Raw genomic sequence first — 22,295 nt, 5'->3', positions numbered from 1 at the left:
AGAGTCGCATTTTTTTTTCTCCAGAGATATCCAGGACTGATGATTGTTATAATACCCCCCTTTTTCTCCTTTTTTACTTTTTCCCCCTGCTGTTATGTTAGAAGAACTTAGCCACCCAGGAAAAAAGTTAAAGGCAGAAGAAAAAGCTGAGGTGGATTCACAGGCTCTATATGAAAAGGTTGTAGAGATCTTTTGTTCTGACAATAATGAGGTAGTTTGGGGTCTTGGATTTCTGAATATGACTGGGGTAACACATAAGGAGATGGGTTCCCCCATTTCCCTCACCCAAGTGTAGGTAGCACCAACGCAATTAGGTCCTTAGCCTTGTGAATTGTTGAACAAGTGTTGTAAACCCAGAATTTCTGCTTCTACAGAAATGTTCTTCCTTGCCTACCAATATTAGCATTTGGATGTGTAATTCTTGCTTGACTTTTTTTTGTTACTTAACCAGAATGACAGTCTTTCCCCCTCCTTCCTTCTTTATGCTTATCTTCTACCTTTCCCTCCCAAACTCTCTCCCCAACATAACAGAAAACATGAAGGAATTAAAGGAGGCCAGGCCACGCAAAGATAACAGGCGTCCAGATCTGGAAATCTATAAGCCTGGCCTTTCTCGGCTAAGGAACAAGCCCAAAATCAAGGAACCCTCTGGGAGTGAGGAATTCAAAGATGAAATTGTTAATGACCGAGATTCCTCTGCTGTTGAAAATGGTACTCAGCCCGTTAAAGATGTCTGTAAGGAACTGAACAACCAACAGCAGAATGGTCCTATAGACCCAGAAAATAATCGGGGACAAGAATCCTTTCCTAGGACTGCTGGACAAGAGGATCGTAGTCTAAAAATTATCAAAAGAACAAAGAAACCAGACCTGCAGATCTATCAGCCTGGACGACGTTTGCAGACTGTTAGCAAAGAATCAGCCAGTCGGGTGGAGGAGGAAGAAATCCTCAACCAGGTAGAGCAACTGAGAGTAGAGGAAGATGAGTGTAGGGTAAATACTGCGAAAGAGGAAGTTGTGAATAAACCAGACAGGGCTGAGACAGAAAAGAACCCAGGTGGTGACAGAGGAAGGGCTGCAAAGGGAGAAAAAGGAAAGAGGATTGAAAAAGGGGAGGGGATGAGGAAAACCAATGATGACCCGGCCCAGGGGAAGCCAGGTTCTGCAAAGCGCTACTCCCGGTCAGACAAACGAAGGAATCGCTACCGCACGTGCAGTACTAGCTCAGCTGGCAGCAACAACAGCGCTGAGGGAGCTGGCCTGACTGATAATGGATGTCGCCGCCGCCGACAGGATAGGACCAAGGAGAGGCCGCGACTGAAGAAGCAAGTGTCTGTGTCCTCAACCGATTCTTTAGATGAGGACAGAATTGATGAGCCTGATGGATTAGGACCCAGGAGAAGTTCAGAAAGGAAGAAACATTTAGAAAGAAACTGGTCTGGCCGTGGGGAGGGTGAGCAGAAAAGCAATGGTAAAGAAAATCGAGGCACTCTTCGTGTCACTTTTGATGCGGAAGCCATGAACAAAGAGTCTCCCGTGGGGAAGTCAGCCAGGGATGATGTGGATAGAGGAAAGCCTGACAAAGGCTTCAGCAGTGGGGGCAAAGGCTCTGAGAAGCAGGAGTCCAAAAACCCGAAACAAGAACTTCGGGGTCGTGGTCGTGGCATTCTGATTCTGCCTGCCCATACCACCCTATCTGTCAGTTCAGCAGGCTCTCCAGAATCTGCACCTTCGGGGCCTCGGCTTTTGTTTGGATCTGGTGGTAAGGGACCTCGGAGTTGGGGCCGTGGAGGCACCACACGCCGGTTGTGGGACCCCAACAATCCTGATCAGAAACCTGCTCTGAAGACTCAGGCGCCCCAGCTGCATTTCTTGGACACCGATGATGAAGTCAGTCCTACGTCTTGGGGTGACTCACGCCAGGCTCAAGCATCTTACTATAAGTTTCAAAACTCTGACAACCCCTATTATTACCCCCGGACACCAGGCCCTGCCTCCCAGTATCCCTATACGGGCTATAACCCTCTGCAGTACCCCGTGGGCCCTACAAATGGTGTGTACCCAGGGCCTTACTACCCAGGCTACCCGACTCCATCAGGACAGTATGTATGTAGCCCTCTACCTGCCAGCACCATGAGTCCCGAGGAGGTGGAGCAGCACATGAGGAACCTGCAGCAACAGGAGCTGCACAGGCTTCTCCGGGTGGCTGACAACCAGGAGCTGCAGCTCAGCAACCTGCTCTCCAGGGACCGCATCAGTCCGGAGGGCCTGGAGAAGATGGCGCAACTCAGGTATGATGTGTTCTATTCTGGCTGGAGGGAAATGGGGATCAGCTGGAGGTGTATAGATTCCTATGGCTGAGGAAGGTAGAAACTTTTTAGCTGAGCCGCTGGGTATTATCTCCTTTTCCTTTTGTAAGGGAAGGACAGTTGGAAACAGAACAGAAGTTTTATTTTCTAGTCTTAGAAAAGATTATGCATCCTACTTTTTCTTTAAGAAAAAATTATCTTTAAGGGATCATGGAATCTTGAAATGTAAAAAGACTTTCTAGAATGCCAAGAAATGAACAGCATATAGCTTGCAGTGAAGATCTTACTTCAGTTGTTAAATTTAGGTGAAGACATATGGGAAAAAACTATTTTCCTAGACACAAGTATCTTTAGAATGACGTTCTGCTCTGCAGACTGGAAACCAGAGAGAGTAGTATGCCTACCTGGTCACAGTTTTGATTTCCTGCCAAGGGAGGTGGTTAATTTGCAGGAATCTCAAAACTTGGGTCTAGCTCTTTCTATGGTGTATTTGGAGCTGGAAGTTGCATGTATTTTATTCCAGAGCTGAACTGCTGCAGCTATATGAGCGCTGTATTCTATTAGATATTGAGTTCTCTGATAATCAGAATGTGGATCAGATCCTGTGGAAGAATGCTTTCTATCAGGTGATTGAGAAGTTCAGGCAACTTGTCAAGGATCCGAATGTTGAGAACCCAGAACAGATTCGGAACAGACTTTTGGAGCTCTTGGATGAGGTAAACTGTCATCTTTTTGTCCTCGGGGTAAAGGCTTCAGCATTGTGTAGTTATGATGGATTTTTACTACCTGAAATACCGTCTTTTAGAACAGAATATCGACAAAAAAACTATGCCCTTTTCTTGGGTTCTGAGCCTACACTACTCCAGTTGCTTCCTTGGGACCGTAAATTACTGACAATTGGAGTTTTGAGGTTGAAAGCTTTCTGAATGCCTTGGCCTAAAAGAGAGAGAATGAAAATGTGTATATATGTGTTTGTGTTTGTGTTTGTGTGGAGAGAGAGAGTGTGTGTGTGTTCATGTGTTCATATCTTTGAAGAAGGCTTAGACTGAATTTGTCCTGCGCTCAAATTGGTGGCCACTAAATATTGTGCATGTCTCCCTTTTCATAGGATATCTGAACATTAGCAGAACTGTGAAAGGGTTGTCTGCCCCGGTTTTTGGTGGATAGGTTGGATCAGAATAGGTTAATTCAGTAATTTCTTTTTTTCTTTTTATAGGGTAGTGACTTCTTTGATAGTTTGCTTCAGAAGCTGCAGGTTACTTACAAGTTCAAACTGGAAGACTACATGGATGGTCTTGCCATTCGCAGCAAGCCATTACGCAAGACAGTAAGCTACCTTCTTTATTTATCTTAAAATTTTCATTCATTTAGTAAGCATTTATCTAGTGTTATGTGCTAGAGACTCTACTGGGTGTTGAGGATAAAAGAATGAAAGGTATAGTTCAGTGCGGGGCAGATAGATTAAACCAACAGTTGTGGTGTCATGTGTACTATGGTAGTGGCATATAGCAGTGCTCCCCAGCCTGCCTTCTTTCTTTATTTTATTTTTTTCCCTTTTTTGAGATGGAGTTTCATTCTTGTCACCCAGGCTGGAGTGCAGTGGTGTGATCTCGGCTCACTGCAACCTTCAGCCTCTGCCTCTCAGGTTTAAGCAGTTCTGCTGTGTCAGTCTCCCGAGTAGCTGGGATTATAGGTGCCCACCGCCAAGCCTGGCTAATTTTTGTGTTTTGTAGGATGGGGTTTCATCATGTTGCCCAGGCTGGTCTTGAACTTTTGACCTTTGGTGATCCACCCACCTCAGCCTCCCAAAGTGCTGAGATTGCAGGCATGAGCCACTGGGCCTGGCCAGTCTCTAGCCTTTTTGGCGCTAGGGACTGGTTTCGTGGAAGACAGTTTTTCCATGGACGGGGATGTGGGGGCATTAGATTCTCATAAAGAGTGCATAGCCTAGGCCGGGCGCGGTGGCTCAAGCCTGTAATCCCAGCACTTTGGGAGGCCGAGACGGGCGGATCACGAGGTCAGGAGATCGAGACCATCCTGGCTAACATGGTGAAACCCCGTCTCTACTAAAAATACAAAAAACTAGCCGGGCGTGGTGGCGGGCGCCTGTAGTCCCAGCTACTCGGAGGCTGAGGCAGGAGAATGGCGTGAACCTGGGAGGCGGAGCTTGCAGTGAGCCGAGATTGCCACTGCACTCCAGCCTGGGTGACACAGCGCGAGACTCCGTCTCAAAAAAAAAAAAAAAAAAAAGAGTGCATAGCCTAAGTCCCTCACATGCTTAGTTCGCAATAGGGTTTGCGCACCTGTGAGACCTAATACCACCGCTGATCTGACAGGAGGTAGGGTTCAGGTGGTGTGGCTGGTAGTCCAGGGGAGTGGCTGTAAAGGAAGAGATTGGTTCAGGTTTGGATATGTTTATGTGCTAGCCCGCCCACCGCTCAGACCAGAGACTGGTACCAGTCCGCAGCCTGAGGGTTGGGGACCCCGGTATAGAGTGTTGAAGGGCCATAGAGAGAAGTGAATCTAACTTAGCCTGGTGGGGCCAAGGAAGGCTTCGTGGAGATTGTCAAGCTGAGTTTTGAAACGTGACTAGGGGTTTGCAGATGGGAGGAGCAGTTTAGATAGAGGGTCCAGCAAAAGAGAAACAGGCGTTGTTGGGAAAGTACAGGAAGTTCAGTGTGCTGGTGTTTGTAGTGTGGAGGGGCTATTGCAGGTGGAAGAGCTAACGAAGGGGGAAGTGACTAGGTCATAAGCTCTCATCTGCTGTGCCAAAGAGTTTGGACTTCATTCTGAAAGCTCCGGGGAACCATTAATTGCTTTTTTAGTAAATGGATAAGGTAGGTTTTTTCTTAGAACCGGTCACTTGGGCAGATTGGTGAGTTTGGATGGGAGTTGGAGGAGAGTGGAGATAGAGGAGTCAGGTTGTAGGTCTGAACTCAGATAGAGGTCGTGGAGATGGGAAAGAGAAGACAGATTGGAAAGAAAAGAAATAGAATGGAAGTGTTGGCTGATTTGGTATGAGGGATGGATGAGATTGGAGGCGTGGAGAGTCTGAATCATCTCCCAGCTGGTAGTCCAGGGGAGTGGCTGTAAAGGAAGAGATTGATTCAGGTTTGGATATGCTTAGGTGGAAGTGTGTGTGTTGCAGGAACTTGAACAAATGAATATTGTGGTCTCTCTGGAGGTCAGTAGAAAGCTGGGCTGGTGTTACAGATCATGAGTCATCATGATATAGGTGGTGGTTGAGGCGAAAGTTGGGATACTGGGAAGACTGGCAAAAGATGGGGGTTACATTTCAAGGTGGGGGTAGGTAAAATTGTCAAGTGCAATGGAGCTGTCAAATGATAAGATGACTAAAAAGTGTCCATTGGATTGGATGAACTTATCAAGAGTTAATTTAGTTGGGGAGACTGGAAGCCAGATTGTAGCGAAGAGGGATAAAGCAGTAGAGATTGCGAGAGAGTAATATAGACCATTCTTTTAAGCGTCTTGGCTGTGAAGGCAAGGAGGGAAGACAGCTGAAAGAACATAGAGTTCTTTTTTTTTTTTTTTTTTTTTTTGAGACGGAGTCTGGCTCTGTCGCCCAGGCTGGAGTGCAGTGGCCGGATCTCAGCTCACTGCAAGCTCCGCCTCCCGGGTTTACGCCATTCTCCTGCCTCAGCCTCCCAAGTAGCTGGGACTACAGGCGCCGCCACCACGCCCGGCTAGTTTTTTTTTTATGTATTTTTTAGTAGAGACGGGGTTTCACCGTGTTAGCCAGGCTGGTCTCGATCTCCTGACCTCGTGATCCGCCCGTCTCGGCCTCCCAAAGTGCTGGGATTACAGGCTTGAGCCACCGCGCCCGGCCAAGAACATAGAGTTCTAAGAGAAGATTTTTTTCTTTGTTTTTCGTTTTTTTTTTTTTTTTTTTTCCTTCTGTACCATGCCTGGCCAGTTTTTGTTTTAAGATGGGAAACTTGAGCATATTTAGGAAGAGGTTAGAGATTCATTACAGAAAGCAGTGTGGTTTATGGAGCAGAGGCTTCCTCTTGCCTTTTTGCTCCTTATGATAAATTACTACATACAAGCTTTCTTACTGATGGACAAATGTTTTTAGCTGGGCGCAGTGGCTCACTCCTTAATCCCAGCCCTTTGGGAGGCCAAGGCAGGCAGATCACCTGAGGTCAGGAGTTTGACATGAGCCTGGCCCAACATGGCAAAACCCCATCTCTACTAAAAATTCAAGAATTAGCCAGGTGTGGTGGTGCATGCCTGTAGTGCCAGCTACTCAGGAGGCTGAGACAGGGGAATCGCTTAAACCCAGGAGGCAGTGGTTGCAGTGAGCCAAGACTGCGTTATTGCACTCTAGCCTGGGCAACAAAGTGAGACTCTATCGCAAAAAAAAAAAAAAAAAAAAAAAAGTGTTTATTGAGTTCCTCTTACATGCTTGGTGGCATTTTAGGCAGAGGCAATTCAGTGCAGATTGAAAAAAATTTAAAACGTGCTCCTGTTTCTTGGTGTTTAGTGTTTGATTGGGGGTGAGTGCAGACTGACTTTCGCCAAGGATATTGGGGGTGTATACTGTAAAGGATTAACCTAGTTTTAAAGAATCCTCGGAGACTGAGAAAGTCATAGTTAAACTAAGACTGAAGGCCGAAAACATCAGCCAGGTGAAGGTGTAGGTGAAAATGCAAGGAGAGGAGCATTCTAGGGGAAGAGGACAATATACTTAAAGGCCCTGAAGTGGAAAACAGCACGGTGTGTTAGGGGAACTGAGGAGTCTGTCTGACTGAGGTACAGAGAGTGACCGGGAATGTGGTGCTGATGAAGTAAGCAGGGGCTCAATTGTCCAGGACTTCATGCTGAGGATGAAGAGCCTTTGAAAGAATTTTTTTTTTTTTTTTGGAGACCGAGTCTTGCTCTGTCACCCAGGCTGGAGTGCAGTGGCGTGATCTTGGCTTACTGCAAGCTCCGCCTCCTGGGTTCAGCCATTCTCCTGCCTCAGCCTCCCGAGTAGCTGGGACTATAGGCGCCTGCTGCCACGCCTGGCTAACTTTTTGTATTTTTAGTAGAGTCAGAGTTTCACCGTGTTAGCCAGGATGGTCTCGATCTCCTTACCTTGTGATCCGCCCGCCTTGGCCTCCCGAAGTGCTGAGATTACAGGCGTGAGCCACCGCACCCGGCCGAAATAATTTGTTTTGTTTTGTTTTTCTCTCTTACCAAGATGACAAAGTGGATGTAGTATGGAGGCATAATCAGTTCTCTTTGTGCTTTATCAGTTAAATACAGAGGATTCTTAACACCTTTGGGGATGTTCATTCATAGAATTTGTGGAATAGTTAGGACTTAGGGGATATGTGATATGTAGTGATATGTAACTTTGCTGAGGTACAAATTTGAGTTACATGCTAGGTAGGAGGTTAAGGTGCAGTAGCTAGTTTGCTTAGTGAGTGTGCCTTCCTGAGGGGTCAGTATCTCCTTCTCAATGAAGCTTTGCTCTTTGTTCAGTGGTATGTTAATTTCTTCCGTGTGCAGTGGAGTGGATTATATTGTGTGCTTGAAGTGGTGTTCCTTAGGGAGATATTTTGGTGGGCGCATGTCTTGGGATTGGTTTACTCTGTTTTCTGAGTGACAGATGCCAAGCCTATCAGTGAGAAAACATATAGTACTGCACAGTGTGGCATGTTGTTAATGTTTGATAAAACGATTCATTGTTTTAGGCGAAGGTAATATAATGCCGTGGTACAATTCTGTGATATTAACAGTTTGAAGAAAGACTGTAATGATGGCAAAAAAAGAATAGGGTGGCTGGGCATGATGGCTCATGCCTGTAATCGCAGCACTTTGGGAGGCTGAGGCAGGCAGATCACTTGAGGCCAGGAGTTTGAGACCAGCCTGGGCAACATGGTGAAACCATGTCTCTATTAAAAATACAAAAATTAGCTGGGCATGGTGGTGCATGCCTGTCATCCCAGAACTCAGGAGGCTGAGGCACAAGAATCACTTGGGCTCAGGAGGTGGAGGTTGCAGTGAGCCGAGATCGCGCCACTATACTCCAGCCTGGGCAACAGAGTGAGACTCTGTCTCAGAAATTATTAGGGGGAGAAAAAAGAACAGAGTAAACAATTGTCTTCATATTTGTATGTCTCTTTATAGTTTATAAAATTTTTTACATTTATTTCCTCCAGCTACCCTATAGAGTAGTTATTTCTACATTCAGATGAAGAAACTGAGTCCCAGAGCATCTCAAAGACTTCCTTGAGATCAAACACTATTCCATAGAGTCAGGTATCCTGACTACTAATATCGAAATGTTTTCTTTCATTTGCCTGGGACTCAAGAATCTCCCTTTCTCTTTCTCAGTAAATTTTGTGTCACACTGTTGACTGTCTTTTTGGTAGTCAGGTTTAGGCTGAAAACTTTATACTTTGTGGAGGACTGCTAGTGCCTTACCAGTGCTACATTGTCATTTTCACCCCATCCCTGTCCTTTGAGGGTTGAAGTTAGTGTTTCTTGGCTTTTCTACTAACTGATTGTTTTTCCTGAAGGTGAAGTATGCCTTGATCAGTGCCCAGCGAAGTATGATATGCCAAGGAGATATTGCTAGGTACCGGGAGCAAGCCAATGATACCGCAAACTATGGGAAAGCACGCAGGTACTTTTACCTCCACTTCATTATTTCTCTTCCCTATGTGGCTCTAAGCTAAGCCTTACTAAGAGCACTAGGCCACTCGAGCTGCCTCCCATATGGGTGTTCTACAGGTGTCCCTATTGGTCCCTGTAGTCATGCCTTACCTCTCCAGAGTTACATCTAACACTGTACCTTATATCTTAAGTATTAGGGCTATCAGGATGAATTGGGAAAAAGCTAATCCGGAACTAGCATTTTCTTACTGTTTTTCTGTTCTAGTTGGTACCTGAAGGCCCAGCACATTGCTCCCAAGAATGGACGCCCCTATAACCAGTTGGCTTTGCTGGCAGTGTATACGGTAAGAAATCCTGTGGACAGGGGAAGTGCTTTGCAGGAGGTATCTTACAATATGGAGTTTGATAATATCAGTTCTTGGTGCTTCATTTCATCTCATCACTGTAGCCCAAAGAATATCCCCTCAAACTCCTTTCATTACAGTTACTCTCAGAATTAAGTTGTCAGGGATTCCTCACTTCACTTAACTCTGTGCTTTGTCTATCCACTTACCACTGCACTTTAATTCCTAAGGGAATGCTTATGCTCCAGCTAAACACCATTGTTTGTTTCTGACCAGAGCTTCTGCTCTGAATTTTGTCTTGATTCTCTTCCCTTTCTGTTGAACTAGACAACTCATTCTGTAAGAAAAATAAGGCTTACTTCTCTCCCTTAAAGTTTGCACCTAGCTCTAAGTAGTCGGATCTTTACTTCCTTTCCCCAGATCCTGTTACTACTTTTAACTTTTTATCTAAGGTGCCTCCATAGCAGAAGCACAGTGAGCACCAGATTGTACTTCTCTAGGTCTAATCATTGTGCTCTCAATATGTCTCTAATGGAGAAGCAGGCCTTGGGAGCTGAGAGGGCTCCTAGGGAGAAAGCTGAATTCAAGGGGGAAAGTGGGGACCAGTGGTAGGTACCAGAGGTTCGATCATAAAAAGCAGATAAGATGCTCGTTTAGCAAGGAGAAAATTTTCTTTTCTTTTCTTTTTTTTTTTTTTTAGAGAGGCAGGGTTTTGCTCTGTCACCCAGGCTGGAGTGCAGGTGATCCTCCTGCCTCCGCCTCCCGAGTAACTGGGACTACAGGCACACTCTACTGCACCCAGATAACAAAAAACGTTTTTCTGTAGAGACGGGGTATTGCTTTGTCTCTACAGGCTGGCCTCGAACGCCTGGGCCCAAGTGATTGTCCAGCCTCAGCCTCCCAAGAAAAGTCTTAATAATTATGGGTTGAAATAGTTGATTAAGTAATGTGGTTTACTGAAACACTTCTTTCAGAATTTGTTGAATCTCTCTTTTCTGTTTTTACCTCTGTCTTATTCTCTGTGATGGGATTATGGGATTTTTTTCCCGCCCCTCTTTGCAGCGTTATTTTTTCTTCCCCTTTTCTCTATATCCATCTTTTCCTCATTCATTCATTGTAATCATTGAACGAAATGTTAATTAGAAAATACAATTAACCATCACCTTTATCTAGTGTCAGAACATTTTCATCACCCGAAAGGAGACCTCATACCTATGCTTTTCATCCCTCCATCCCCTCAGCCCCTGACAACCACTCGTCTGATTTCTGTCTCTGTATCTGTACCTATTCTGGATGTCTCATGTAAATGGGATCATAAAACATACGACTTTTTGCAGTTCTCTAATGATACACAATGTTGAGCATCTTTTCATATGCCTCCCATCTACATATCTTATTCAGTGAGGTGTTCAGATCTTTTGCCCCACCCCCACTTTTTTGCCCATTTTTACAATTGAGTTTTTTCCCTTGTTTAAGAGTTCTTTGTATATTTTAGTTACAAGTCCTTTATCAGGTATGTGTTTTGCGTCTGTTTTCTTCCAGACAGTGGCTTGTCTTCGCATTCTTCAGCAGTGTCTTTTGCAGAGCAGAAATTTTAAATTTTAATGAAATCCATCTTATCAGTTATTTCTTTCATGGATTATGCTTCTGATGTTTTATTTAAGAAGTTGTCTTCAAATCCATGGCTAACTTAATGTTGTGTTACTTTCTAGGAGTTGTATAGTTTTATGTTTTACGTTTAGGTCTGTAATACATTTTGAGTTACTTTTTGTGAAGTGTAAGGCTCGTGTATAGATGTATTGATGTGGGTGGATATACAGTTGTTCTAGCACCATTTGTTGAAATGACTATCCTTAAGGCTGGGCGCGGTGGCTCAAGCCTGTAATCCCAGCACTTTGGGAGGCCGAGACGGGCGGATCACGAGGTCAGGAGATCGAGACCATCCTGGCTAACACGGTGAAACCCTGTCTCTACTAAAAAATACAAAAAAAAACTAGCCAGGCGAGGTGGCGAGCGCCTGTAGTCCCAGCTACTCGGGAGGCTGAGGCAGGAGAATGGCGTAAACCCGGGAGGTGGAGCTTGCAGTGAGCTGAGATCCGTCCACTGCACTCCAGCCTGGGTGACAGAGCGAGACTCCGTCTCAAAAAAAAAAAAAAAGAAATGACTGTCCTTTCACCTTTGAATTGCCTTTGCTCCTTTGTCAAAGACCAGCTGACTATATTTGCGTGAGTTTATTTCTGGCCTCTCTGTTCCCATTGATCTATTTGTCTGTTCTTTGCTTAGTACCACACTGTCTTGGTTCCTGTAACTGTTTATGTTTTGAAGTGCAGTAGCGTCAGTCTTCCACCTTTGTTTTTCAGTATTGTATTGGCTATTCTGGATCTTTTGCCTTCCCATGTAAACTTGAGATTCAGTTTGTTGATATCCACAAACCTAGTGTGTATTAAGTGATAACTCATTGTGGTTTCTTGTTGGATTCTCTTAGCAACTAATGATGTGCATCTTTTCATGTGCTGATTTGCTGTTGGGAGACATATCTGTTCACTTTCATTGCTCATTGAGAAAAATTTTAATTATGTATGTATATATATAAGTAATAATAATAATTATTATTATTTTTTTGAGATGAAGCCTCGCTCTGTTGTCCAGGCCGGAGTGCAGTGCTGTAGTTATCTCGACTTACTGTAACCTCCGCCTCCTGGGTTCAAGCTATTCTCCTGCCTCAGCCTCCAGGGTAGCTGGGATTACGGGTGCATACCACCACCCCCGCTATTTTTTTTTGTATTTTTAGTATAGATGGGGTTTCACCATGTTGATCAGGCTAGTCTTGAACTGCTGACCTCAAGTGATCCACCTACCTCAGCCTTACACTGGAATTATATGCGTGAGCCATCACTCCTGGCAATTTTAATATTTTAATTGTAAAATACTCATAAAATTTATCCTCTTACCCATATATACGTGTGTATATATATTTAAGAGATAGGATCGCACTCTGTCATCTAGGCTGTAGTGCAGTGACACAGTCATAGCTCACTGCAGTCTCGACCTCCTGGGTTCAGGTGATCCTCCTGCCTTAGCTTCCTGATTAGCTGAGACTACGGGCACACACCACCATACCCAGGTAATATTTTGATGTTTTGTATAGACAGGATCTCATTCCGTTGCCCAGGCAGGTCTTGGAACTCCTGGTCTCAAGTGATCCTCTTGCCTTGGCCTCCCAAACTGCTGAGATTACAGGCATGAGCCATTGCTCCCAGTCACTTACTTTTTTTTTTTTTTGAGACAGGGTCTCACTTTGTCACCCAGGCTGGAATATGGTGGCATGACCTCAGCTCACTGTAGCCTCGACCTCCCAGGTTCAAGCTATTCTCCTGCCTCAGCCCCCCAAGTAGCTGCAACTACAGGTGCCCGCCACCACACCTGGCTAATTTTTGCGTTTTTTGTAGAGATGGCGTTTCACCATGTTATCCAAGCTGGTCTCGAACTCCTGAGCTCCTCAGTGATCTGCCCACCTCAGCCTCTCAGAGTGCTAGGATACAGGTGTGAGCCACCAGCCCTGCCTATCTTACCCACTTTTTTTTTTTTTTTTTTTTTTTGGAGAGAGGGTCTCTGTCACCCAGGCTGGAGTGCAGTGGCCTGATCTTGGCTCACTGCAACCGCCCACTCCCAGGCTCAAGCGATCTTCCCACCCCAGCCTCCCGACCACAGGCACATGCCACCCCACTTGGCTAAATTTTTTGTGTTTATGGTAGAGGTGGGGTTTCACTATGTTGCTCAGGCTGGTCTTGAACTCCTGACTTCAAGCTAGCCACCTGCCTCCACCTCCCAAAGTGCTGGGATTACAGGCATGAGCCACCGCTCCCGGGCTGTCTTGCTCTTTTTCTTTTTTTGAGATGGAGTCTCACTCCGTGGCCCAGGCTGGAGTGCAGTGGCGTGATCTTGGCTCACTGCCACCTCCACCTCCCGGGTTCAAGTGATTATCCTGTCTCAGCTTCCTAAGTAGCTGGGACCACAGGCTCATACCACCACGCCTGGCTAATTTTTGTATTTTTAATGGAGATGGGGTTTCGCCATGTTGGCCAGGCTGGTCTTGAACTCCAGACCTCAGGTGATCCACCCACGTTGGCCTCCAAAAGTGCTGGCATTACAGGCGTGAGACACCGTGCCCGGCCTGTCTTACCCATTTTTAAGTGTAGCTTCGGTAGCATTAAGTACATTCATGTTGTAGTGCAACCAGTCTCCAGAATGCTCTTCATTTTACAAAACTGAAGCTGCGTATCTATTAAATAACATCTCCCCCTTCTCTCTTCCCACAACCTCTGCAACTACCCTTCTGCTTTCTGTTACTATGAATTTGGCTACTCTAGGTACCTCATGTAAGTGGAATTATGCAGTATTTGTTCTTTTGTGACTGGGTTATTTCACTTAGCTTAGGTCCTCATGGTTCATCCATGTTGTAGCATGTGTCAGAATTTCCTCCTTTTGGAGGGTGAATTATATTTCATTGTGTATGTATACCACATTTTATATGTGCATTCACCCATTGGTGGATACTTGTATTGCTTCCATCTGTTGGCTATTGTGAATAATGCCACAGTGAACATGGGTGTTCAAATAAAATCTCTTCAAGACCCTGCTTCCAATTCTTCTGGGTATGTACCCAGAAAACGAATTACTAGACCATTTGGTAATTCTCATTTTAGTTTTTTAAAACAACCATATTGTTTTCCATAGCAGCTACACCATTTTATATTCCAACCTACAGCACGCAAGGCTTCTGATTTCTCCACTTTCTTGCCAACACTTATTTTCTGCTTTTCTGATAGTAGCCGTTGTAATGGTGGTGAGGTGATATCACATTATAGTTCTAATTTGTTTCCCTAATGATTAGCATTTTTTCATATGCACATTGGTCATTTGCATATCATATTTCCAGTCCTTTCTCCATTTAAAAATTGTTATTGTGTTGTCAAGATGTATGAGTTCTTTATATATTCTGGATGCTAGACCTTTATTAGATATATAATTTGCAAACATTTTCCTCCATTTTGTGGATTGTCTTTTCATTCTCTTGAGAATATCCTTTGATGCACAAGTGTTTTTTAATTTTGTTGAAGTCCAGTTTATCTTTTTTCTTTTGTTCCTTGCACTTTCGATGTCATAGCTATGAAACCATTACCAAATCCAAGGTTTAGAAAATTACCTCTTTATTTTCTTCTAAGAGTTTTAGACTTTTACCTCTTGTATTTAGGTCTTTGATTAATTTTAGGTTAATTTTTATATATAGTATGAGGTAAAGGTCCAACTTCATTCTTTTACATGTGGTTATTACATTCTATCAGCACCATTTGTTGAAGAGACTGTTCTTTCTTCATTGAATAGTCTTGGTTCCCTTGTCAAAAGTCACTTTATATGTGGGTTTGTTTCTGAACTCTTAGTTTTCTTCCATTTTTTTATATGTCAGTCCTCATGCCAGTACCACAGCTGTTTTAGTTACTGTAGGTTTGTGGTAAGAAAAATTGGGAAATGTGAGTCCCCTAACTTTGTTTTTTATTTATTTATTTATTTTTTCCAAGACTGTTTTGGCCATTTGAGGTCCCTTGTAATTGCATATGGATTTTAGGATCAGCTTTTTCATTTTTGCAGAATCATTGGAATTTTGATAAGGATTGCATTGAATCTGTAGATTGCTTTGGGAAGTATTGCCATCTTCAAAGTATTAAGCCTTCTAATTCATGAACACAGGGTGTCTTTTTATTTACTTCCTTCTTTAATTTCTGTTAACCCTGTGTATAATAAGTTTTGCACTTCCTTGGTTAAATATATTCCTAAGTATGTCATTCTTTTTGATGCTTTTGTAAAAAGAATTGTTTTCTTTTTTTCTCTCTTTCTCTGTTTTTTTTTTTTAGACAGGGTCTCGGCCAGGTGGGTTGGCTCACATCTGTAATCCTAGCACTTTGGGAGGCTGAGGCGGGCAGATCACTTGAGGTCAGGAGCTCCAGACCAGCCTGGCCAACTTGGTGAAACCCCATCTTTACTAAAAATACAAAAATCAGCCAGTTGTGGCGGCACACACCTGTAGTCCCAGCTACTCGGGAGGCTGAGGTGGGAGAATTACTCAAGCCTGGGAGTTGGAGGTTGCAGTGAGCTGAAAGCGTGCCATTGCGCTCCAGCCTAGACGACAGAGCGAGGCTTCGTCTCAAAAAAGAAAAAAAAAAAGAATGTCTCTCTGTGTTGCCAAGGCTTGTCTTGAACTCCTGGCTTCAAGTGAGCCTCCTGCCTCTGCCTCCCAAAGTGCTAGGATTATAGGCCTGAGCCATTTTGCCCAGACAGAAATTGTTTTCTTAATTTCCTTTTTTCAGATTGCTCATTGCTAGTATATAGAAATGTAACTGAATTTTGTGTGTTGATCTAGTATGCTGCAACTGTGCTAAATTCCCTCAATGGCTTTTTGTCATTTGGATTAAATTTTCTTTTTCACAGACCTCTGACCTAGATTAGCACTTCCTTCAAGTTCTTTTCCTCTATCCCTCTTTTTTCTGTCTGTCTCCTCTTCGTTGTCTGTTAGCAACATTTTCCCAACTTTTCTGCTACTTCCAGTCAGTCAGTCATTCTTTCTCTTCCAATCAGTGAATCTCAGGTATTTATTAAGAACACAGCACATGTACAGTGCTTTGCTAGATGCCAGGAATGATAAAATATTGACTTGCTTTCTTCCCTGAAAAAAAAATGTGTTGAGAAAACAAGTGAGATGTATAGACAGTGATACAAATTAGACTTGATAACTGTGTAATTGATTGTTAGATGCACCATTATCTTCTGTCCACTGAGAAGAATGCTGCAAATTACAATAAGACACAACAACAGATACCGATTGTAAGTTGTATCTCTGTTTTGGAAATTTTTTAATATGAAAAAATATTTTGATAAAATACAGTCTCGAATCAAGTGAGTAGGGTAGATAGAAATTAGTATGGATTGGAATAATAATAAAAACAGCTACCACTTAACTGTAATAGTGTGCCAAATATTCTGTTAAACTATATGCATTATCTAAGTTTAATCTTTTTGGGAGACATATGTTGTAAACATCTCCATTTTGCAAGTAAGGAAACTTCTCTAGGTTAACGTGCTTAGTGTCATACCTAACAAATGCAAGACCAATTTCAGACTCAGGCATTTGACCTTAGAACCTGTGCCTTTAGCCATGCCAGATGAATACAAGATAGGAGTTTTGAAGGATAAGGAGACGCTGGGGAGAGAGAGAAGCTAGCATTTTAAATGTATTTTGAAACAGTTATGGAAAACAGTGAAAATGTACATGAAGTTGGAGAAAAAGTGAGAAAGCCTTTTGGATATTCTTTCTACCTTTGTTTCAATGTTTTCCTTTTTCCTTCTTTCTGACCCACTTCCTTTTTCTTCTTCGTTTCCCTATTAATTGCTTATAAATAGATGCTGAATTTATTGAATAATACCCATAAAATGTTCAACCCAACTACTAATTATTTATTTTAAAAAATTATCAATAACAATGACAACATCATTGATTAAGTACAGTTAAGTGTGAGACAGTGGCCAACTCTTCGTAAGCCTGAGGATACTCCTCCATTGGGTATTATTACTCCCACTGTAGTGTTGAGGATATGGGAGCTCAGGAAGATTATTACATAATAATGTAATAACCTTGGAGACTTTTGTCCAAAGTCTCCAAGTCAACTCCTGGATTAGCCAGTATTTGGACCAAGGTCTGTCTGGCTTGTAATTTCGTGATTTCATTATACCATGCTGACTGTCTGATAAGAATAGGAAATATAAAGTGAGTTGAACATCATACTTTCTCTAAGAACAAGTTGTAATTTCTGTTTGTATTTTTTTTTTTTTTGAGAGGGAGTCTGGCTCTGTCGCCCAGGCTGGAGTGCTGTGGCCGGATCTCAGCTCACTGCAAGCTCCGCCTCCCGGGTTTACGCCATTCTCATGCCTCAGCCTCTCGAGTAGCTGGGACTACAGGCCCCCACCACCTCGCCCGGCTAGTTTTTTGTATTTTTTTAATAGAGACAGGGTTTCACCATGTTAGCCAGGATGGTCTCCATCTCCTGACCTCGTGATCCACCCGTCTCGGCCTCCCAAAGTGCTGGGATTACAGGCTTGAGCCACCGCGCCCGGCCTTCTGTTTGTATTTTAAGAGGCTGTTCATTCCTTTCTCTCCTTATGAGTTCTTGGTTCTTGGAGCACCTCTGCATGTAAGATATAATACTGTGCGAGAAGAGATCTGTGATGCAGTTGCGATGGCTTCTCCCGTGGATAGCATTTCTGGTTTTGTTGTTGGAATTCCTCTTAGTTTGGGAGACAGGCTGGGAGAGAGAGTAGGATTTCCTGAGTCAGCTGCCTCTTGCTGGAGTTAGGAAGAGAATTGGTTGACTGAATATCTCTGGCCTCTTTCCACAGAGGAGGAAGCTTGACGCTGTCTATTACTATATGCGCAGTTTAGCTGCCAGCAACCCTATCCTGACTGCCAAGGAGAGTCTCATGAGCTTGTTTGAAGAGACCAAGCGGAAGGTGAGTGGGGATGTGGCAGAACCCTTCCTTCCTCGAATAATGCATTTCCCTGAGTGTCGGTGTGTCCTGGCTCTGCGCAGTGGCAGGATCGTAGCTGATGAGATTTATCTGAGGTACGATTATTGCTGAGTGTCTGTGTGTCCTCTGGGAATGACTCATACCGTCCTTAAGTGGTCCCGTCAGACTGTGCTGAGGGATGATCGGTCAGCCTCTGTGCAGGACAAAACTGTGATCTTCAGGAGAGCTGTCAGGGGCCCTTGGATGTACATGTACATGCTCTACAGAATTGATAACTTTTATGAGACAAAGCAGATGACACTGCTACTTTGGGACTGTGGTACAGTCTTTTTATTGTCAAATAAACAAATACCAGTGAGGTGAGGCTTTTCTCTGAAAGCTGAATCTCAGGTGAATCTGAGCTCGTGTGTTTTTTGTTTTTGAGACAGAGTTTCGCTCTTGTTGCCCAGGCTGGAGTGCAATGATGCGATCTCGGCCCACTGCAACCTCCACCTCCCAGGTTTAAGTGATTCTCATGCCTCAACCTCCCAAGTAGCTGGGATTACAAGTGTGTGCCACCACACCCAGCTAATTTTGTATTTTTAATAGAGATGGGGTTTCACTATTTTGGTCAGGCTGGTCTCAAACTCCTGACCTTGAGTGATCCACCTGCCTTGGCGTCTCTTAAGTGCTGGGATTACAGGTGTGAGCCACCACACCCGGCCATGAGCTTATGTGTTTGTATGTTTTATAGGCAGAACAGATGGAAAAGAAGCAACATGAAGAATTGGAACTGAGCCCTGATCAATGGCGGAAAGGAAAGAAGTCTACTTTCCGGCATGTTGGAGATGATACCACTCGCCTGGAGATCTGGATTCATCCATCCCATCCACGGTCTTCCCAGGGCACTGAGTCTGGGAAGGATTCTGAGCAAGAGAATGGGCTGGGCAGCCTGAGTCCCAGTGATGTAAGTTCCTGAAAGTGATACAATGAGCCCAACTAGCTCAGTAGGCCTGGGTGCCCTGGTTCCTACAGCTGTGAGGCACAGATGCTTCCCTCTGATTGCAAGGAAGACAAACCACTTGAGGCTCCCTGATGGTCTTTTCTCTTCTCATGGATGCTTCGTCTTTATTATGTACTTCCCCCTCTCACCACTATGTGTCACTGCAGAATTTAGTAAAAGTAGGATTCGAATTTTTTTTGTTTGTTTGTTTGTTTTGTTTTTGTTTTTTGGGCTGCTTTTTGTTCAGCGTCATCAACATGATGCTTTTTCAGGATTCTATGTGGGATTTTGTACTTATTTTTTCCTCTTGGTTGACCTTATATTCTGAGACTGAACTAAAGTAGCATGGATAGGTTGGTTAGTCTGATTTGTGATCAGCCTTCTATGGGATATCCTCTTTTTTTTTTTTTTTTTTTTTGGGACGGAGTCTCGCGCTGTCGCCCAGGCTGGAGTGCAGTGGCGCGATCTCGGCTCACTGCAAGCTCCGCCTCCCAGGTTCACGCCATTCTCCTGCCTCAGCCTCCTGAGTAGCTGGGACTACAGGCACCAGCCACCGCGCCCAGCTAATTTTTTGTATTTTTAGTAGAGACGGGGTTTCACCGTGGTCTTGATCTCCTGACCTTGTGATCTGCCCGCCTCGGCCTCCCAAAGTGCTGGGATTACAGGCGTGAGCCACCGCGCCTGGCTGGAATATCCTCTTATAACTCTTGGGCGGAGACTTTTTCCTTCAAGCCGGGAGAAATGACAGTAGAAAATCACAGGCTTGTTTAGAAGATTTCTCCTCTTCATTGACTTAGGAAGTAATTATCGACAGTGTGCCCGTCACTAAAGATACAGTGGACAAGATCTCTTGCTGTCTCAGTGCATTCTAGTGGAGGATGCAAGAGACTGAATAGGCAGTAATAGTGTAATTAATTTTGTTTTGGGGTACACACCCAGTATATGAGAGCACATAGCCATGGGACCAAAGCAGCCATTGGTCAATTGAAGTAAAGAACAAGTAGGAGTTAGCTCAAGAAGGAAAAGGGAGGTGATAGTGATTCCCAGGCAAAGGAAATAGCATATGCAAAGGGCTGAGGCTGGGGGGAGAGAGAGAGCACAGTAGGTGGAAAATTGCAGTGGCTGGTTCATTGTGCCTTAAGGGTAAAATTCACCCAGTGGGTGGTATAAGCTGGGGCTAGATGTTGAAGGGTCATATGATAAATTATTTGACTTTATCCTGAAAATAGTTGGGAGCTATTGGATGCTTTAAATAGGGGAATAACATCTGCCCTTCAGAAATACAACCTTGGCCACTTTGTAAAATGTTTGGAGAAGAGTAAGACTAGAAATAGGAGACAAGGAGGGTGCTACGGTAGTTCCAAGTGAGATATGAAAAAGACTTGAACCAAGAAATGGCTTTGGAGGTGGGAAGAAGTGAACAGACACAAGCCATATTATTACAGTAGAATCCAAAAGACTTGGTTGAACGTGGGGAGCTCAGGGAGAAGGAAGAGTCAAAGTCCAGTGTGGTGGCTGCCGTCTGTAATCCCAGCACTTTGGGAGGCCAAGGCAGGAGGATCGCTGGAGCCCAGGAATTTAGTACCAGCCTAGGCAACAAAACGAGGCTTCTGTCTCTACAAAAAAATTTTCAAAATTAGCTGGGCATGGTGATGCGGGCCTCTGCTCCTAGCTCCTCAAGAGTCTGAGGCAGGAGGATTGCTTGAGTCCAGGAGTTCAAGGCTGTTGAGAGCTATGATCCAGCCTAGGTGCCAGAGCAAGACCCCATCTCAAAAAAAAAAAAAAAAGGTCAAGAATGAGCCCAAGAGCGTCAAGGCTGCACCACTACACCCCAGCCTGAGTGATGTGTGAGACCCTGCCTTCCAAAAAGTGAATGTATACAGTCACAAACAGGGTTGGTCTCTGTTGCTCAGGCCCGACTGAGTGCAGTGATGCGATCCGACTGCTGAGTTCCAGTGATCTTCCTGCCTCAGCCTCCTGAGTTGCTAGGACTATAGGCATGTCCACCACACCCAGCTCATTTTTTGTAGAGATGGAGACTTGCCCTGTTGCCCAGGCTGGTCTCAAACTCCTGGCCTCAAGCAGTCCTCCCGTGGCCTCCCAAAGATCTGGGATTACCGGCATGAGGTATCATGTCTGTCCCATTTTATTTCTAAATATACAAATAATATATGAATATAGTTTTGGTAAAAACTTGTAGATAGAATATAATTTAATTTGTTTTCTAAACTTGATGAAGCTATTTATATATTTTCAGCTTGTATATCATCCTTGGGTAATTATTTCCCTTAATTTTCTTTAAATTTAAATCTTTGAGTTTGGGCTTTTCGTTTTAGGCTACCAGCCCTTGAAGAAATCTGCAGTTTCTGGCCTGGCGCGATGGCTCACGCCTATAATCCCAGCACTTTAGGAGGCCGAGGCATGCGGATCACTTGAGGTCAGGAGTTCGAGACCAGCCTGGCCAACATGGTGAAACCCTGTCTCTACAAAAAAGTGAGCTGGGCGTGGCGGCGCACTCCTGTAATCCCAGCTATTCGGGAGGCTGAGGCAGGAGAGTTGCTTGAACCCAGGAGGCGGAGGTTGCAATGAGCCAAGATTGTTCCACTGCGCTCCAGCCTGGGCAAAGAAGCGAGACTTTGTCTCAAAAAAAAAAAAAAAAAAGAAAAGAAATCTGCAGTTTCATAACTTTTCATTTATCTAGCCAGGAAACCACACTGCCATTTTCACCTGCTTTCTCAGGCCCAAGTTGGCTTCCTATTTTTTTTTTTCCCTCACAGTAGGTCCCAAGAGCTCAGCTTGCTTTCTCTGTTCCTTGGAACACACACATTGATAAGAAGTAAACATTGAGGATACAAAAATTAAAATAACCAAAAATGATTTGTAACCTCAAAGAGCACTCGTTCATGTGAGGAAGACATAGATGTGTCGTTATAGTTCCGTGTGGTCAGTACTGTGATAAAGGCAAGCATGAGAGGCTGTGGGAGCATGCAGTTGGAACACCTAATCCAGTCATGGTTAGGGAAGGCTGGGGCGAGGCCACATTTTGCAGCTTAAAGATGACATAAGGGCATTTCTACATGGAGGCATGAAAACGTGGATGAGGTGTGGAGGCTTTGGGAACTGTGAATAGTCCAGTATGGCTGGAGTCTAGAGTGTGAGAAGTTCTCCTGTGAGCGACTTGAGTCATGCTTGACATGTTCCTTTCCTCTGTTCCACATCCAGTCAGTACCACCTGGTTATTAGGAGGTGGATACTGTTGAATCTACTTCCTAATCGTAACTTGAAGCCATCCACTTCTCTCCTTTCTCATTGCTGCCATAGTAGTTCAAGCTATCACCATTTCAGTAATCCATATACTATTGAAAGAAGTCCCTAATGGTCTTTTCAGATTTATTCCTGGTCCTTTTCTGGCCTTTCTTTTTAGACAGTAACCCAAATGAATGAACTTCCAAATACCCAT

At 44.2% G+C, this 22,295-nt stretch overlaps 1 protein-coding gene across 8 annotated transcripts in view; it reads left to right on the top strand.

The window, feature by feature from the left end:
- Positions 1-22,295, top strand: part of SMG6 (SMG6 nonsense mediated mRNA decay factor) — a 242,658-nt gene that overhangs the window by 2,767 nt on the left and 217,596 nt on the right. For 6 of the 8 annotated variants that reach the window (XM_017950238.3, XM_017950240.3, XM_017950241.3 and 3 more), the window contains 7 exons: positions 532-2,290; positions 2,832-3,024; positions 3,525-3,635; positions 8,836-8,942; positions 9,198-9,276; positions 17,725-17,835; positions 18,587-18,799. In XM_017950238.3, coding sequence (XP_017805727.1) covers positions 532-2,290; positions 2,832-3,024; positions 3,525-3,635; positions 8,836-8,942; positions 9,198-9,276; positions 17,725-17,835; positions 18,587-18,799 — 2,573 coding nt within the window. Of the gene's footprint in view, positions 1-531; positions 2,291-2,831; positions 3,025-3,524; positions 3,636-8,835; positions 8,943-9,197; positions 9,277-15,633; positions 17,096-17,724; positions 17,836-18,586; positions 18,800-22,295 lie in introns of those variants that run through there. The other 2 variants (XM_017950243.3, XM_021928526.2) reach the window with 2 other exon arrangements.

This window comes from Papio anubis, chromosome 17 (assembly GCF_008728515.1).
Source record: "Papio anubis isolate 15944 chromosome 17, Panubis1.0, whole genome shotgun sequence".
NCBI classification, from domain to species: domain Eukaryota; kingdom Metazoa; phylum Chordata; class Mammalia; order Primates; family Cercopithecidae; genus Papio; species Papio anubis.
This window is presented reverse-complemented; position numbering and strand designations above follow the sequence as displayed.